This window comes from Lepisosteus oculatus, chromosome 21 (genome assembly GCF_040954835.1).
Source record: "Lepisosteus oculatus isolate fLepOcu1 chromosome 21, fLepOcu1.hap2, whole genome shotgun sequence".
In the NCBI taxonomy this organism is placed as follows: Eukaryota; Metazoa; Chordata; class Actinopteri; order Semionotiformes; family Lepisosteidae; genus Lepisosteus; species Lepisosteus oculatus.
The window spans coordinates 1895415-1914198 of NC_090716.1; the positions used below are offsets into that span (position 1 = coordinate 1895415).

The 18784-nt window shown below is 54.5% G+C and overlaps 1 protein-coding gene across 4 annotated transcripts in view; it reads left to right on the plus strand.

Moving 5' to 3' along the window:
• sergef (secretion regulating guanine nucleotide exchange factor) overlaps positions 1-18784 on the plus strand; it is a 40658-nt gene that overhangs the window by 15781 nt on the left and 6093 nt on the right. For 2 of the 4 annotated variants that reach the window (XM_015338697.2, XM_015338698.2), the window contains exons 10-11: positions 1668-1704; positions 17497-17952. In XM_015338697.2, coding sequence (XP_015194183.2) covers positions 1668-1704; positions 17497-17681 — 222 coding nt within the window. In that variant the 3' untranslated portion in view covers positions 17682-17952. Of the gene's footprint in view, positions 1-1667; positions 1705-13426; positions 13572-17496; positions 17953-18784 lie in introns of those variants that run through there. The other 2 variants (XM_015338699.2, XM_069181588.1) reach the window with 2 other exon arrangements.

Consider the following 18784-nt stretch of genomic DNA (forward strand, 5'->3'; position numbering starts at 1 on the left):
CGAGGCTCCGCATTCTCCGAGACTCTGAACCGAAAGAAACGGGGCGCCGGCAGTGGGCGCGTTTGTTCTTCCAGATCCCCTCCGTCCTGCTGCTGCGCCGGAGCGCGGCCGTGTGGAGTGTGTGTGTGCGTGCTCGCTCGCGCGCGGGGCAGGGCTGGAGGGGTGTGGCGGAGAGCGCGTGTCTCTTGTCTGCTGGAGAGGAAGGGGGGGGCAGGCCGCCTTGCTGCAGTGGTTCATTACTATGCTGGAGATGTCTCTGCTGCTCCGCTGAAGGTGTGTGTCGGCAGGCGGGCTCTGGAGTCTGTCCGTGCTCGGAGTGTGTGTGTGTGTGCGCGCGCTCTCTCCTGCATGCGTCTGGCTGAATCTGTAGCCGTGCAGGTGTGCGCGTGCATGCGTGTGTTTCTACATGCGTGTGCTAAGGCACCCATCTGCAGTCTGATGAGGATGGTCTGCCCGATGAAGAACACCGTGAAGCTGCGCCTCTCGTGGCGTGAAGGAGTTTGTGTGTGTGTGTGGGGGGGGTACTGACCTTTGACCTCTGCCCCCTGCCCCCATCCCGAGATCGCAGTCCTGGAGCTGTTCTGAGTGTCTCAGGGGACCAGATTTCACCCTCCCCAGCTCAGGCCAGCACCAGTAACAGACTTCCAGCGACCCAGTGAATAATAATGCATTAACGACACCCCTGCGGACCCTAACCCGAAAGCAACCTGGGATGGCTGAGGCGGGGGGGGGGGGGGGGTGTGTGAGATGCTCATCTCCGCGCTCTGCTGCTTCTCTCTGGCTGCCTGCGGCCTCCCCCGGCCCCCCCTCCACCTGCTCCCCCACAGCCCTGGCGGCGGCCTATCCCCCGGAGTCTGAGACACAGCAGGAGCCAGAGAGGCCTCTGGGACAGGGCGCCCAGCAGCACGGCTCCCTGGACCGGCCTCCGGTCCCGCAGGATGACCAGGGATGGCCTCCAAGGAAAACCAGGCTGCTGCTGTTAACACTGGACCAGCAGGTGGCGCTCTTGCCTCTGCAGAGGAACCAGAGTATCCAAACCTGTTCCAGTGCGGGCCTGTGGAAGTGGGTTATTGAAGGTCCCAGGGCTGTTGGCAGGCGCAGGACTGTTAACCTTAGTGTCTTGGCTGGATTTTGGGCTCCACAACACTTCAGGATGAAAAGCATTATGCTAATGAAAACCATGAATGCAGTGCCAGTGCTCGCTCAGTTTTGTGTTTGTGGTTGTATCTAGTTCTGTGCTGCTCTTTCTTGCCTTTCTGTTTGCTTGTACTTCTCAGCTCTCTCTCTTCCTCTCATGATAGAGGAAATTCCATTTTTTTCTTCAAGCTTAATGGTTTAACTCCATGCGTCTGCCTGTGTAGATTTTCTCAAAGTGATGTAGGAGGCATGATGAATCCAGTTCAGTGCTGGCTTCTGTAGTGGGGCTTTGCAGCTCAGAAAGCCTGGAGTGGATCTGTCTGCGGTGTAACATGGAGCCTGCTTGATAGCGCTTTAAAACCTGGACTGGATCAAGCTGCTCTACAGGGGAGCCTCCCTGACCGCGTCATAAATCCCAGAGTAGCCTTACCTTCAGCGCTTGTCTCATCTCTGCTGGGGGCTGTCGTCGTCCTGGCCAGACTGGTGAGATGTGCAAAATGAACTTTGATTTCTTTGTTTTTCCCTTGCAGATCGCCTGTGGCTCAGAGCACAACCTGGCCATAGTGGGTGAGTCATTTCCTCCATTTGTCCGGGCAAACGCTCGTGAGTTGACCCCCCCCCCCAGCAGTGTGTGGGTTGTGGAAACTTCTGTAGGACAGCTGTGAAGGTTGCAGGTTCAAATCCCGCGGCCGGCAGAGGAATCCTACTCTGTTGGGCCCCTGAGCAAGGCCCTTAACCCCAACTGCTCCAGGGTGCTGACCCTGCGCTCTGACCCCCAGCTTCTCTCCCTGTCTGTGTGTCTCATGGAGAGCAAGCTGGGGTCTGCGAAAAGACAAATGCCTAATGCAAGCGATTGTATAGGGCCAATAAAGTGATCTTGATCTGGAAGGACTGCACTGCAGCCAGTTGGAGAGAAAGGGGCAAAGCACATGTCCAGTCAGGGTAGTGAGACAAGGGTATTGCTTATCCCTGCTGCTGTGGCAGGAGCGCAGTGAGTTTCCCTCTCCTCACTGGGTCACTAGGAAACTGGGCCCTGATGCCCTGGGACCTGCATAGCAATTACACTCTTCTAATTCTTGTAAAGATTTGCAGACACCAGGAGCAGAGAGACTCTGGACAGTGTTGCTCTCTGTGATCCATGGATCACTGATCTCTCTGCACACCTGAAGACGGAGGGAGAGTCTTCATTATCCCTGGGGGGGCAAGTTGTTTTACAGCAGCAGTGCTGGTGTACAGACAGACAGAAGAAACAAAATGACAGGAGCAACAATCTACATATTTACATAGAAGGTGGAGTGTTGAGTGTTGAGTAATGGCTACAGGTATGAATGAGAACTTCAGTCTGTTGAGTCTGCAGTTGGGGAGTCGGTATCTGCGTTCTGATGGGAGTAACTGGAGATTTCGAATCAAGGGGTGTGAAGGATCGTCACAGATGGATTTTGCTTTACGCAAAACACGTCTCTGATAGATGGAGGAGAGGAGAGGAAGATCAACACCAGGCACCTCCTGAGATCTCTTCACCAGGCTGCCGGGTGTGTTCCTGCCTCTCAGACTCAGGCTGCCGAACCAGCAGATCAGGGTGAAAGTGAGAACAGATTCCAGGAAGGACAGCCGGGACAAAATCGACGCCGAATCGTTGACCTTAAAACGCTCGAGCTTCTTTAAAGAAAACAAGACGCTGTTTTAGATGGTTCTCCAAGACTCTGCTTCTCGAGCAAGCGCTGATCTGAAAAATGAGTCCTCTGCCTGCCTTTGATAACTTCAAGGCCGGATGATTGTAATTGGTGAAGTGGGGGAGGCTGGGGCTCATCGGTGTGGTTCTGTGGCTCTCGTGTAATGAACAGGCCGGGAGCAGAAGGTGGATGTGTACCCCGTGCGGTCGGGTGGTGTCACCCTGCACCCCAGCTCCGTGTGAGCCCCTCACAGGGGGCTCAGATCCTTCACCTCAGCCCCTGCTCTTCCCGTCCGGCCTGCCTGCTGTGGGGCGGCAGGCGGTTCGTCCCCAGGCCAGCGAGAGATTGGAGCTTGCCCTGTCCGGTGGTCCTGAGAGGGTATGGGGGGCTGATGGGGGTGCTCTGTTCACTGCCCCGGGGACCAGCGATTCGCTTTCCCCGTTTCCCTTTCCCTCTTCTCCCGATTTTCACCCCTCCATTCCTCTGGCACGCCTGCTTCTTCTGAAATTCCATCCAGTTTGTTTATATGTACTGGTCCCCTTCTGGAGCTGCCTGTTGTTTCGGGGTGACAAAGAGCGAGAGATGGGGTGACGCTCCTCTGAGCTTCACAGTGACCGCAGACTGACCGCCCTCACTGTCCACACTGGTGCAGGCCGTGAGCTTCACGGTGACCGCAGACTGACCGCCCTCACTGTCCACAATGCTGCAGGCCGTGAGCTTCAGGGTGACCTCAAGCTGACCGCCCAGCTTGTCCACACTGCTCGCTTCACAGTGACCACAGACTGACCGCCCACACTGTCCACACAGCTCGCTTCACAGTGACCGCAGACTGACCGCCCTCACTGTCCACAATGGCGCAGGCCGTGAACTTCACAGTGACCGCAGACTGACCGCCCACACTGTCCACACTGGCGCAGGCCGTGAGCTTCACAGTGACTGCAGACTGACCGCCCACACTGTCCACACTGGCGCAGGCCGTGAGCTTCACAGTGACCGCAGACTGACCGCCCACACTGTCCACAGTGCTGCAGGCCGTGAGCTTCACGGTGACCTCAAGCTGACCGCCCTCACTGTCCACACTGGCGCAGGCCGTGAGCTTCACAGTGACCTCAAGCTGACCGCCCAGCTTGTCCACACTGCTCGCTTCACAGTGACCGCAGACTGACCGCCCTCACTGTCCACAATGCTGCAGGCCGTGAGCTTCACAGTGACCTCAAGCTGACCGCCCTCACTGTCCACACTGGCGCAGGCCGTGAGCTTCACAGTGACCTCAAGCTGACCGCCCGGCTTGTCCACACTGCTCGCTTCACAGTGACCGCAGACTGACCGCCCACACTGTCCACACTGGCGCAGGCCGTGAGCTTCACAGTGACCGCAGACTGACCGCCCACACTGTCCACACTGGCGCAGGCCGTGAGCTTCACGGTGACCGCAGACTGACCGCCCACACTGTCCACAGTGCTGCAGGCCGTGAGCTTCACGGTGACCTCAAGCTGACCGCCCAGCTTGTCCACACTGCTCGCTTCACAGTGACCGCAGACTGACCGCCTGGCTCGCCCACACTGCTCGCTTCACAGTGACCGCAGACTGACTGTCCACACTGTCCACAGTGCTGCAGGCCGTGAGCTTCACAGTGACCGCAGACTGACCGCCCACACTGTCCACACTGGCGCAGGCCGTGAGCTTCACAGTGACCACAGACTGACTGTCCACACTGTCCACACTGGCGCAGGCCGTGAGCTTCACGGTGACCTCAAGCTGACCGCCTGGCTCGCCCACACTGCTCGCTTCTCAGTGACCGCAGACTGACTGTCCACACTGTCCACAGTGCTGCAGGCCGTGAGCTTCACGGTGACCGCAGACTGACCGCCTGGCTCGCCCACACTGCTAAGTGCCTGTGGCTGCTGAGGTGGAGACTTCCTGATGTTTTGGCCGGAGAGTTACTGAGGGGATTCTTTGCTCATTTGGCCCAGGCCAGACCCGGGATAAAGCCATTCCTGTGCTCTCGCTTGTGGCTCAGGATGAGCAGGCAGCGTTTCTAGCAGCACTGCTGGAGTTGCGCCTTTCCGACCTTCCCCAGCTCTTCCTCTTCCTCATCCTCCTCTTTCTCATCACTCCTCCGCCGTCCTCGCTCGCGGCCTCTCTCTCCATCTCTGCCCGCTTCACGGAAAGTGAAAGTTTAATCGCTGCCCATTAAAATTTAACGCAGGACGATTTGACTCCGGCTGTCAGCGAGGGAAGGAGCTGGGGAGACTGGGGAGTGGTGGGCGCGGGCTGTAGGCACAGCTCGGGGGGCCCCCCTGTGTCTCTGGCCCGAGTTGGGGCCATCGGCTTGGTTGCAGAGGTGATTAAACCCCCAGGTCAGGGTGTGGGTCAGGTGTCGCCCTCTAGGGGTGGGCAGTGGAGTGGCAAGGAGTGTGGGGGGGGGGGGTTTGGGGGGGACACAGACGGACGGAGCTGAGAGACGCTTGGCCCACCTGAAGGGCTCTGCTGGGGGGCACCCACTGCCACACACATTCCGGGGTTCGGCCTCCCATCTGCCAGTCACCCCTGCTCCGCGTGAGAGAGCCCAGCCCCGTCTGGGATTTAGGAGCGATCTAGAAAAATAAAAGCAGGCGAGCACTCCCGCTGGGACTAGTCTTTCGGGGTTTATTTAGGGTGAGCTCTCCGTGGGCGTTTTTGCGGCTCCAGATCGCGGCTCCTGCCCCCGCCGCCTCGGCGTGCGGTGAGGGTTGTTCTGGGGTGTTTTTTCCAGGATGAGGGAAGAAGTGTTTTTTCCGCCACAGGGAATATCCAGCTGACTCGTGACTCGCTGTAGCAGCTCCCCAGGGGCAAGGCGTCCCCCCCGTCCCTGCCCGGTACCCCTCTGCCTTGCCTTGATCGAGCGACTCGTCTCGCCCTCCCCCCTGCATGACGACACCAGCGGCTTCCCTGTTGCACGAGCTGTTACCCTTCAAGCGCTGGGTGGGGGTTCCCCGCTGGATGGGGTGTTTGATGTGATTCTGTGTCAGCTGAACTGCCGTGATTCAGATCCAGAATTTCTTTTTCTCTGGAGCGTCAGTTCAGGGTGCGTGTGTTGACTGATCAGGGGAGACGGGGGCTCGGCCATGCAGCTGGGGTGGGGGCCTTTAGGGAGGTCCAGTGTGCGCCTCCCTGTATCCCGTGTGCAGCCTCCTGTGTCCCGTGTGTCCCATGTGCAGCCCCGTGTGTAGCCACCTGTGTCCCATGTGCGGCCCCCCTATGGCCTGTGTGCTGTCCCATGTGCGGCCCCCCTGTGGCCCGTGTGCTCCGCGTGTAGCCCCCTGTGGCCCGTGTGCAGCCCCCCTGTGTCCCATGTGCAGCCCCCCTGTGGCCCGTGTGCTCCACGTGTAGCCCTCTGTGTCCCATGTGCAGCCCCCCTGTGGCCCGTGTGCCCCGTGTGTAGCCCCCTGTGTCCCGTGTGCGGCCCCCCTGTGGCCCGTGTGCAGTCATGTTGCTGTGCTCCTGCTGCAGACCAGCTCAGCTGCAGTGCTCCCCCCCAGTGGGGGAGGTGTGTGGGAGGAATAGCGCTTCAGATCTCCCTCCTGCTTGGTAGCGTCCCATTGCTTCTGCCTGACTGCCCCATGTCACCTTCCCTGGGGGGGATCTGCCTGGGGGGGGCGGCTGTGTGCCGGGGAGTCCCTTCCTGTGCCAGCTTCTGCCCGCTGTCACATCTGGAAACAGCTGCCACCGGCCACCTGCATCATCAGGGGCAGGCCTGGCAGAGTCTGCACAGCCCCCCCCAAATCCAAGCATGGCCCTCCTTCAGCGAAAAGGTTGCTCTGGCCGAGCAAGGCTGCGTGCCAAGCTGGTGAGAAATATCAAACGACAGGCGCAGGATTTAAGAAAGCGCGTGGGCCTTACTGTCCGAACGTGTCCAGCCCTGCTCGCTGCCCGGTCTGGCCTGCTGTCTTGGGGTGTGAGTCGGTCCGGATGATGGGCACCCCGAGTAGGAGTGTGAGGCTTAGGGACAGTGGAGGGCTCTGTAATAAACATGGCAGGATCGCTGTGGATGACGCACTGCTGGGCAGCCCTTTCATGTTTTTGTCAGTGCAAGAGCTGGGTAGGTGATACTGCAGCCTCCTGGGTTCCGTGGCTAAGCTGTACTGAACGTGGAGTCGTTGCTGGGAGAGTTAGGCTTCAGTAGTAGTTAAGCATGTCATGAGGTGCAAATTGAGGTGTTCGGTCCTGGCAACAATCCCAGCAGCCCCGGTGACGCGAGGTGCCACAACACGAAAGTTGTTCTCACTTCGTCACAGGCGATAATGAAAAAAATATCCTTTCCGCTTTACTTCTTGTGAAGCAGGAGCCCGTTCCATTCGAATCTCCAGATCCTTATGCCTTCCGCTTCCTCTTCTCCGTGGCCGGGCAGGACAGGGCTCGGCTCAGACGGCCTCTGCCTGCTGTTGCCATGGGCTGCCCCGCGCGGTGAAGGGGTTCTCTTTGGCCGCACTTACAGCAGAGGGAGGAGAGAAGCAGAAACAGGATTTCAAGCACCTCCTTTTCTCTCTCTCTCACTCCCTCCCTCCCTCTCTTTTATCCTTCTCTCTCTCCATCTCTCCCGCCCTCCCCCACTCCTTCTCCCTGTCTCCTCCTCTCCTCGTCTCTCTCCCGCGCGTTGGCAGGGGGGCAGCCGAGTTGGATGTGTAGCAGGGACCTGAATGCAGCTATTTATAGTGCGGAAATAGGTCAGGGAGAAGCAACAGTGCTGTCGAGGAGCCCCAGCCAGAACGCGCCTCTCGCGTCCTCCACATTCTAAGGGCAGAGGGGATCTGGGCCGTATCTCCGAGCGCTGTCTCTGCCTCCCGCGTGTGATGAGGATCACGCGTCCGGCTCCCCTCTCGGAGAGATGAGCGCGTGCAGAGCTTTCTCGCCCGTGTCCCGTGTGTGGACGGTGGCGGCGCTGCGCCCGATACTGTGTCACCTCCCTCGTGACTGACCGCCCCCCCCATCTTGCTTTGTCCTTGTGAGGCGTTCACACCGTGCAGGGGGGGGGGTGGTGTTCAAACTTGGCACCTCAAGAAGAAACAAGAACACCTCCAGTCCAGGCTTGTCCTTAGGTTTTGTACAGACACTGCCGTTCGTTCGGGGCGTCTTTCTCGCTGTGTTTGAGCTGCGTTCCTGTTGCAGGATGGGGCTCGGCTCCTGTTGTCAGTCTCCCACGCTGTGTCGTGTCAGTGGAGAAACCCGGAGGGGCAGATAGCCTTGGGAGGCAAAACAGACGTTCTCAGTTCGCCGCACGTTCCCCGACTCGTGATCAACGCAATGGCTAAGTAACACATCTGCAGCGAGGTGTCCCAGGTGCCGAGTGCATCCGTCAGCCAGTTATTCCAGTGAGGCCCCCAGGGGAGCTGGGTACGTATCCCACAAGCACCAGCTGCCCGGTTCAAGGCATTGAAGCGCCGAACAGCTCCAGGAAGATCTGCAGACGGGACAGACGTGGAGACCAGTGGTGAGGGCAGGCCTGAGGGCAGCCTCATGGGCTGTAGAAGTGCAGAAATCCCTGATGTTAAACATCCTAGATCCTAGAGGGACATCGTGGATATAGCTATCGTTTAGGAGGAATTTACTGGTCTACAGAGATCTGCATGGAGTACTGACACACAGAAGACACGATGGATGGATTTATATCCTTATCGTTTCCTTTTTTTTAATGATATCATGTTAGCATGCCCAAAGGGCTTGGGCAGCCAGTTGACCTTGGACCCCTAGAGGTTTCTGTCTCCTTACGAAGGAGTTTTGGGTTCCTCTCCTCCGTTGTCTTCTGGTCTGCTGTTCTGTATTGACAACATGTCTGGTCAGTTGCTTTGTCAAGCACCTTGGGGCAACCTTGTTGTGAAAGGCGCTATATAAAAATGAATTGAATTGAATCTTCCAAAGGGACACAACTAAGCCAAGTGACCTCACCCTGAGTCGGCTGTCGTGCCATAGCCACAACCTTCAAATGCACACTGCTTTGTACGGCATTAGTGTTTATACACCCGGATTTATAGATTCAGTATTTTTATTAAATTCTATGTAATACTTCAGCAAGGGGGGGGTTCACGTGGGGTGAAGCTGAGCTGATCTCTGGACTGCTCGAACCCCGGACGGGGCGCTGGTCCGTCACGGAGAGACGCGAAGACGGGGACCGAGCCAGTCGAGCCCAGGGAAACGTGCAGACTCCACACAGACTGGAACACGTGTTGTGGTGTCTGCAGACTGCAGCGCTGAAGGGAACAATCGCTGTCACTGCGGGGAGCAGCTGCACGGCGCGAGAGTACTTTTTCTATACCGGAAAAAAAAAAGCCGGAGGTACCCAGGGACAGCAGGGAATGTCCTTTTTTTCCAGTGAAGACCCAGCTGTGTGCGGTGCGTGTCAACCCCTTGTTTACAGCCAGAGGAATCACGGCCTGAGAACCCCCCCCCCAGCTGGGCCCACATCCAGGGGCTTTCCTGAGCGCCGAGGCTAGAGGCAGAGAGCCTTCCCCTCCCACCTGAGCCCTCCTCCCGCCCCAGTGAGCTCTTCCCGGCCCACGCTATCCCATCTACCTCAGACAGCCCGGAGATCGCTGGAGGAAATCAGCATCCACAGAAAATTCAGAAGCCGACATCCAGGAATTTCAAAAATCAACCCCCCCCCCCCAAAATAAAGAGGTCTTTCCCAGTGTTTCAAGAGGTGTTGACGCACGTTGGAGATCTGAGAGGCCTGAGGCAGCTGCGAAGAGCTGGCCTTCGTAGGGGGTGAGCTGATATCCCTGTTATTGGGTCTGTCAGCGGCCTGCTGCTTTTTAATGCAACAGCCAGTGTTCAGTCACCGGTCCCTCCCAGTTTCCCATCTGCTCCCCTTCCTTTAGCGCACTGGGAGAACGAGGACCTCTTCCGTCAGACCCAACGGGAGAGTTCCCGGATTGAGGCGCGACTGAGGTCCGGAGCCTGCCTGCTGTTGGTTTGAAATCGTGTTTTAAAGCCCCCGGGGGCACAGCCTGGGAGTCCAGGTCCGCAGGGCTGTTGCGGCCCCCGAGATCGGCCCTCGAGGCGGATCGTGCCTGCACTCTGCCAGCTGGCAGGCGCAGGAGAGGCGGCTCGTCTTTGAACCAGCCTGACTCCGGAGCCTCACGAGCTCCCTGCCGGAGTGTCGCTATGGCGATGACGCGCAGGCTTGTGCTCTGAAGTCGGGCCCAGGCCCGGGCCCAGGGGAGATCTGTACAGCTGCACCCCCCTGCGAGGTGGAGCCCCGTTCCCATCTCTCCGGCTGCTGCTGAGGGGCATGTGGTATCTATCCCCCCCCCCCCACCTCCCTCTCGCTGGGTTCCTGTATAATCTTCGGCTCCTGGAATCTGGAGCTGAAGGTTACAGGATCGCCAGCGTCCCCATCGGATCTATAAATCAGGCAGAAGAGCAACAGCAGCCCTGGGATGTTTAGCTCGGCGGTTCTGGTGTTCAGGTGCGGCTGGCGCTGGTCGTTACAGGTAGAGGTGTAGGTATAGTCAGGCCTTCGCCCCAGCGGGGACAACGGCCCGTTCGCCCCTGCCAGCGCCTCGGGGGTTAAGCCAGGCCGCGGCGCCCGCCCGTGCGCTTTGCTAACACCACGCGGGAAGATGGGAGCCATGGCAACCACACGCAGCTTCCAAATCATCGGCGTCTCCTCCGTTTGACTTCTGCGCCCCCCCTGCCCCCCCTCCGTTCCTGCAAGGCGGGCTGCGGCCGTCCGCGAGCAGAGGGCGGGGCGGGATCGGCGCTCCGCGCGTGCGTTTACAGGCGGGGACGTCGCTCGACCGGTCGATCGGCGATGCAGCTCACACACACCCACACCCCCCCCGGGCCAGCGGTCAAGGTGAGGCCTGGCGCCCGGCCCGGCGGGGGAGGGCTTCGACCCGGGTTCGAGAGGGGTTCCGCCGCCGGCTGGCAGGGGACGGCCCTGCTGAGCGAGGTCCCTGGTTCGCTCGGCCCCCTCCGTGCGGGAGTTCAGCCCCCCCGGAAGGCTCCCGCCAGACGCCACGGGCCCAGCCCCCCCCCGTCCCTGGCTGTTCTCGCCGGTCTGCGCCCATCAGCTCCAGCGGGGTGGTCTTGGCTCCTGCGCGGATTCAAATCCGGGTGTGGGGGGCGGGGGGGTCAAGGCGCAGAGTTTGTTCCCAGGTGTCCCAGAAGGGAGCTGGGATTCGGGGGTTCGGGGTTACCCGGACAGTAGCGGCGGTCCCCCAGGCAGGTGGGGGTGAGGGTCTTCCCCGAGCCGGCAGGGTGCTGCAGCGGGAGGGCGGCCTGCCTGCACAGCGCAGGAACGGGGTGCCGCAAGCCTGCCGAGAATTTCACAGCCCCGTCTGTTTTCCCATCGCCGGCATCCAGATCCCGCGGTCTGGCGTTCTGTCGGACAGTATGGGCCGGGGGGATGGGAGGGGGGCTCAGTTCTCTCGCTCCTCCGCCGCGGCACCTGGGAGGCAGGAACACTGGGTCACCCTTGAGAGGGGAGAGCTGTTGCGTTGCCGTGGCAACGGGCAGCACTGTTAGGCAACCGGGTTGCCATGGCACTCGCCTCCTCCCCCCCCGGCAACCCTGGCCAGCCCGGACCTCAGTGCGCAGAGCGGCGTCGGCCCGGCCCGGCCCGGCTGGGGGGGGATCTGGGAGCAGCAGGATGCAGAGCAGCGCTGTGCACTACGTGCAGTGTCTACTGATGTGGCGGTCTGCTGCCTTGCCACACAAAGGCATGGGCGCATGGCGGAGGATATCGATTAGCAGGGTTCTGTTTCCGCTGAGCTCCCAGCTGCTCGGCCCCTTGTCCCGAAGGATTTTGGGCCTGGGGGGGCTGGATGTTTTTCTCTGTCACAGTAAACTTGATTGCACGATGTGCAAAGAGGGTATACTATCACAAACCCTACGATCTCTTCTACGTTACAGAACAAGAGTCTTGAAAGGGGAGCTTGTCGTTTTTCAGTCTGTGCAAGGGGATCTGCGATATAGGGGTCCCCCCAAGCCCTCACGCTGGCTGTTCCATGTCCCTTTTCCCTGTCCGGGCTCCGGAACTGACGAGCTGATCCACACCTGGGTGGCTCGTGCTGGAAACTCTGATCCAGACAAAATCAGACCAAACCGTCTGGGGTACCGGGGTTTGCTCAGACTTGGGGTGGGAGGGGTCGCAGAATGTGACTGACTCCTTATTTTTGTCATGAGGGGACACTGTCGCGCAGTTTGAAGTGGGGGGGGGGTCCTGGCTTTCTTTTTGTCTCCCCGTCTCCCATGAGCCCCCTTGACCGCACGACTCCAGGTCACCCATTAACGGCGCTGCCCGCTCACTAATTCCGCCGCTAATTGGCAGGCGGGGCTGGGTAATTGCTCTGGTATGGCTCGGCAGCGAACGCTGGCCTCGGGGGGCTTCTCGGGAATGTGTGCTGCTGCAGCCCCTGATCAGAGAGAATTATTGGCGTGTGTGTGCGTGCGTGCTCGGCTCGGGTTTCTGTGATTGGTGCAGCTCAATGAAAAACATCACCTCCCCCCTTCCTCTCTCCCTCACACAGGCTCTCTCTCTCTCTCTCATTTCCTGAGGCAGCCCAGCGCCCCCCCGAGACACCTCCGCTCCATTCACTGCGCTGGTGTCTGAGTGAGCGCAGGCTGTGGGCCTGGGGGGGTCGCAGGAAGCCGAGGGCGGTTTTAAGTTCGCATCAGGTTTGCAGCTGCTGGTCACTTTCTACTCTGGAGTGGCAGGGCAGCACTGCCCCTGCTGACCACACTGACCTTGCTGCCCGCACTGACCCCTGTTGACCCCACTGCCCACACTGCCCCTGCTGACCACACTGATCACACTGACCCTGCTGCCCACACTGACCACACTGCCCCTGCTGACCACACTGCCCACACTGACCCTGCTGCCCACACTGACCACACTGCCCCTGCTGACCACACTGCCCACACTGACCCCACTGCCCACACTGATCCTGCTGCCCACACTGACCACACTGACCACACTGCCCCTGCTGACCCCACTGTCCACACTGATCCTGCTGCCCACACTGCCCACACTGCCCACACTGACTCTGCTGCCCACGCTGCCCACACTGCCCACACTGACTCTGCTGCCCCTGCTGACCCCACTGCCCACACCCGGCCGCCCAGCCCCAGGGGCTGCTGTCACGACTGCAGAGGGTTGACTTCAATCAGCGAGTGGCGTCAGCAGCGCAGCAGCGACCTGCGTCTGTCCGGTTTGTCGCTGTGTCGAGGGCCGGAGACCAGTGGCAGTTTTAGAGCAGCTTGACAGACTGCCTTTAGAGAAGGCTGTGACTCGACTGACCTGAGTTTGGATTAGGCTCTCCGCTGTCCACTTTCTGTGTCCAACATGTCTTGTGCGTGCATACGTTATGGGAATGAGTGGCCCTCAGCAGTGAGGACTTCACAAAGCTTTGAAAGAAGGACAGTCAGAAGAAACTTTGAATCTTTTAATAATTGAATGACATGTGCTTATAATGCTACAGTCAGCAGTTGTGCTAGGGATAGGGGCTTATATGTAGCTCTTCTATGAAATTCCTTTCAAGGTTATGGTGTGTTTTTCTTAAGAGTGAGTATGTGTTTACGAAGACAACCCATCGATTTAGGTGCCCGGTTATTGTTCTTCTCCTGTGCTTTTTCAGATGGCTCAGCCTTCTCTTCCGGTTGGGGGTCCGTTTACTCATGTCCAGTCTTTTCCAAGCCTCTTCTCTGCCCTTCTTATCCGGGGAATGGGTGGCCAACCCCCCCAGAGACATTGCCTTAGCTTGCCTGTACCCCCACCTCAAGGTGATTTAAAGAAAACGGAGGAACGACAAGGAGTAGAGAGGAATGTTGGGTCTGGTCTGTGTTTCGAGCTCAGAGAGGGCCGTGGGGTCACTGGGACAGAATGAATAAACAGATACAGGGCGGGGCAGACAGACAGAGAGATCTGTGGTCACGAATATAAGGATAGATAAAAAGATACATATGTAGACATGAATGAATAAATACAAAGCCGAGTGGGTAGATCGAGAAATGTGACTATATGGATAAAGAGGTACATGTGTACACATGAATGAATATTTAGATGTACAGATACAGTGTATAGAGAGGAATGAGTGTTCAGCTGGACTGATTACAATATAGATATATATGAATAAAGAGGTACATGTATAGACAGGAATGAGTGTTCAGCTGGACTGATTACAATATAGATATATATGAATAAAGAGGTACATGTATAGACAGGAATGAGTGTTCAGCTGGACTGATTACAATATAGATATATATGAATAAAGAGGTACATGTATAGACAGGAATGAGTGTTCAGCTGGGCTGATTACAATATAGATATATATGAATAAAGAGGTACATGTATAGACAGGAATGAGTGTTCAGCTGGGCTGATTACAATATAGATATATATGAATAAAGAGGTACATGTATAGACAGGAATGAGTGTTCAGCTGGACTGATTACAATATAGATATATATGAATAAAGAGGTACATGTATAGACAGGAATGAGTGTTCAGCTGGGCTGATTACAATATAGATACATGTGAATAAAGAGGTACATGTATAGACAGGAATGAGTGTTCAGCTGGACTGATTACAATATAGATACATATGAATAAAGAGGTACATGTTTAGACAGGAATGAGTGTTCAGCTGGGCTGATTACAATATAGATACATATGAATAAAGAGGTACATGTATAGACAGGAATGAGTGTTCAGCTGGACTGATTACAATATAGATATATATGAATAAAGAGGTACATGTATAGACAGGAATGTGTGTTCAGCTGGACTGATTACTATATATGAATAAAGAGGTACATGTATAGACAGGAATGAGTGTTCAGCTGGGCTGATTACAATATAGATAAATATGAATAAAGAGGTACATGTATAGACAGGAATGAGTGTTCAGCTGGACTGATTACAATATAGATATATATGAATAAAGAGGTACATGTATAGACGGGAATGAGTGTTCAGCTGGGCTGATTACAATATAGATATATATGAATAAAGAGGTACATGTATAGACAGGAATGAGTGTTCAGCTGGACTGATTACAATATAGATATATATGAATAAAGAGGTACATGTATAGACAGGAATGTGTGTTCAGCTGGACTGATTACTATATATGAATAAAGAGGTACATGTATAGACAGGAATGTGTGTTCAGCTGGACTGATTACTATATATGAATAAAGAGGTACATGTATAGACAGGAATGAGAGTTCAGCTGGACTGATTACAATATAGATATATATATGAATAAAGAGGTACATGTATAGACAGGAATGAGTGTTCAGCTGGACTGATTATATATATATGAATAAAGAGGTACATGTATAGACAGGAATGAGAGTTCAGCTGGACTGATTACAATATAGATATATATATATGAATAAAGAGGTACATGTATAGACAGGAATGAGTGTTCAGCTGGGCTGATTACAATATAGATACATATGAATAAAGAGGTACATGTATAGACAGGAATGAGTGTTCAGCTGGGCTGATTACAATATAGATACATATGAATAAAGAGGTACATGTATAGACAGGAATGAGTGTTCAGCTGGGCTGATTACAATATAGATACATATGAATAAAGAGGTACATGTATAGACAGGAATGAGTGTTCAGCTGGACTGATTACAAAATAGATACATATGAATAAAGAGGTACATGTATAGACAGGAATGAGTGTTCAGCTGGGCTGATTACAATATAGATATATATGAATAAAGAGGTACATGTATAGACAGGAATGAGTGTTCAGCTGGACTGATTACAATATAGATATATATGAATAAAGAGGTACATGTATAGACAGGAATGAGTGTTCAGCTGGGCTGATTACAATATAGATACATATGAATAAAGAGGTACATGTATAGACAGGAATGAGTGTTCAGCTGGGCTGATTACAATATAGATATATATGAATAAAGAGGTACATGTATAGACAGGAATGAGTGTTCAGCTGGGCTGATTACAATATAGATATATATGAATAAAGAGGTACATGTATAGACAGGAATGAGTGTTCAGCTGGACTGATTACAATATAGATATATATGAATAAAGAGGTACATGTATAGACGGGAATGAGTGTTCAGCTGGGCTGATTACAATATAGATATATATGAATAAAGAGGTACATGTATAGACGGGAATGAGTGTTCAGCTGGGCTGATTACAATATAGATACATGTGAATAAAGAGGTACATGTATAGACAGGAATGAGTGTTCAGCTGGACTGATTACAATATAGATACATATGAATAAAGAGGTACATGTTTAGACAGGAATGAGTGTTCAACTGGGCTGATTACAATATAGATACATATGAATAAAGAGGTACATGTATAGACAGGAATGAGTGTTCAGCTGGACTGATTACAATATAGATATATATGAATAAAGAGGTACATGTATAGACAGGAATGTGTGTTCAGCTGGACTGATTACTATATATGAATAAAGAGGTACATGTATAGACAGGAATGAGTGTTCAGCTGGGCTGATTACAATATAGATAAATATGAATAAAGAGGTACATGTATAGACAGGAATGAGTGTTCAGCTGGACTGATTACTATATATATATGAATAAAGAGGTACATGTATAGACAGGAATGAGTGTTCAGCTGGACTGATTACAATATAGATATATATGAATAAAGAGGTACATGTATAGACGGGAATGAGTGTTCAGCTGGGCTGATTACAATATAGATATATATGAATAAAGAGGTACATGTATAGACAGGAATGAGTGTTCACCTGGACTGATTACAATATAGATATATATGAATAAAGAGGTACATGTATAGACGGGAATGAGTGTTCAGCTGGACTGATTATATATATATGAATAAAGAGGTACATGTATAGACAGGAATGAGAGTTCAGCTGGACTGATTACAATATAGATATATATATGAATAAAGAGGTACATGTATAGACAGGAATGAGTGTTCAGCTGGACTGATTATATATATATGAATAAAGAGGTACATGTATAGACAGGAATGAGTGTTCAGCTGGGCTGATTACAATATAGATACATATGAATAAAGAGGTACATGTTTAGACAGGAATGAGTGTTCAGCTGGGCTGATTACAATATAGATAAATATGAATAAAGAGGTACATGTATAGACAGGAATGAGTGTTCAGCTGGGCTGATTACAATATAGATATATATGAATAAAGAGGTACATGTATAGACAGGAATGAGTGTTCAGCTGGGCTGATTACAATATAGATATATATGAATAAAGAGGTACATGTATAGACAGGAATGAGTGTTCAGCTGGACTGATTACAATATAGATATATATGAATAAAGAGGTACATGTATAGACAGGAATGAGTGTTCAGCTGGGCTGATTACAATATAGATACATATGAATAAAGAGGTACATGTATAGACAGGAATGAGTGTTCAGCTGGGCTGATTACAATATAGATACATATGAATAAAGAGGTACATGTATAGACAGGAATGAGTGTTCAGCTGGGCTGATTACAATATAGATACATATGAATAAAGAGGTACATGTATAGACAGGAATGAGTGTTCAGCTGGACAGAAACAGTATATAGAATGAGCAGATGACGAGCTGGATCAGTGGGTAGAGAAGGTGAAGCCCGATGGGCAGACGGGCACAGGTCACGAGTTGTTGTTGTGTGTTTTTGTCCAGGGGGCCGCCTGCTGTCCTGGGGCTGGAACGAGCACGGGATGTGTGGCGACGGCACAGAGGTCAACGTCAGCCAGCCCCAGCCAATCCCTGCCCTCCGGGGCGCAGGGCCCCTTCTGATTGGCTGTGGAGCGGGACATTCCATGGCCCTCTGCGAGACGAGGGGAGCTCCAGCTGGGAGACCCTGAGCGGCCTTGAGGAGAGCCCTAGTGGGCTGTACCACGGAGTGCAGGACACCCCCCCACCACCCCGCCCCCCGTCTCTCCTGGCCAGCGCCCAGCGTCCTGGCTGTGCTCAAGGGACCGATACCGCGGAGAGCCGGGATGAACTCTGGGATTTCATCAGCCTTCCACTTCTGTTTGTGCCTGCTGCAAATGTAGCCAACCGGAGCCCCTAATCTCCCCCCGATGATACACGATTGCTGGAGCTGTGAGGTTAAATAAATCCCTTGGAAACAAAGACCTGTCCCAAGTCCATGTTTCGCGTCTGAAATGCAGACATAAAGGAACATTGGGGTGCAGACAAGAGGGGGGTCACTCATGCGCCGCCGGTCATCCCAGGATCAGGAGTCCCACGGAGTTCCATCCACAAGTCCCTGAAGCTGCGTCCCGACTCCCTCTGCCCTCTGTGGGACAAGGCCCCGATGGAGACCAGCAGGCTTTGGACTCGTTCATGACTTGAAAGCCGTGGAGGGGAGCCCCTGGCCTCCTGATTAGGGGGTACACCCTGGCCCCGTGCCCTTTCGTGAGGTCAAGACGACCCCATGGCCCGTGTGGCTGTGTGTTGTCCGGGGTGCCTTTGTTGGCGTTGTTGGCTCATTGTCCCGAGCGTTTATGTAGTTTCCGCCATGTTTTTAGAGAACATTTGCTCCTGCTGGGGGGCTCAGCAGCGAGTGGGGGGGGAGGGGGGGCTACGAATTCTGCCCTATAGACCCTGGGCCGGTTTTCCGAAGGGGCGGTCCGGTGTTCTCTCGCCTCCCAGAGAGGAGCATGCTGGGAAGGTGCCCCCCCCCCATCCTGCCTAACAACCGGCCTCTCTCCTCGCCCTCCGAGTCAGCAGTGGGTCTCCCAACAGGAGGCACAGCTCCGGTCCCGGAGGACCAGGACATTCCTGGTTCTCCTCCCCCCCGAGTCCTTGACTTCCCAGGCGAGCTCGTCACTTGCCAAGCTGGCCGAGCCGAAGCCTCCTTGTTCCGAGGAAGCAGGAGGCTGCAGGGCAGGGGCGCTGGTGAGCTCCGCTCTGTAGAGCGAGTCGCTGGGCCCAGCTGGAGGAAGAACGGGAGGGCCCGTCT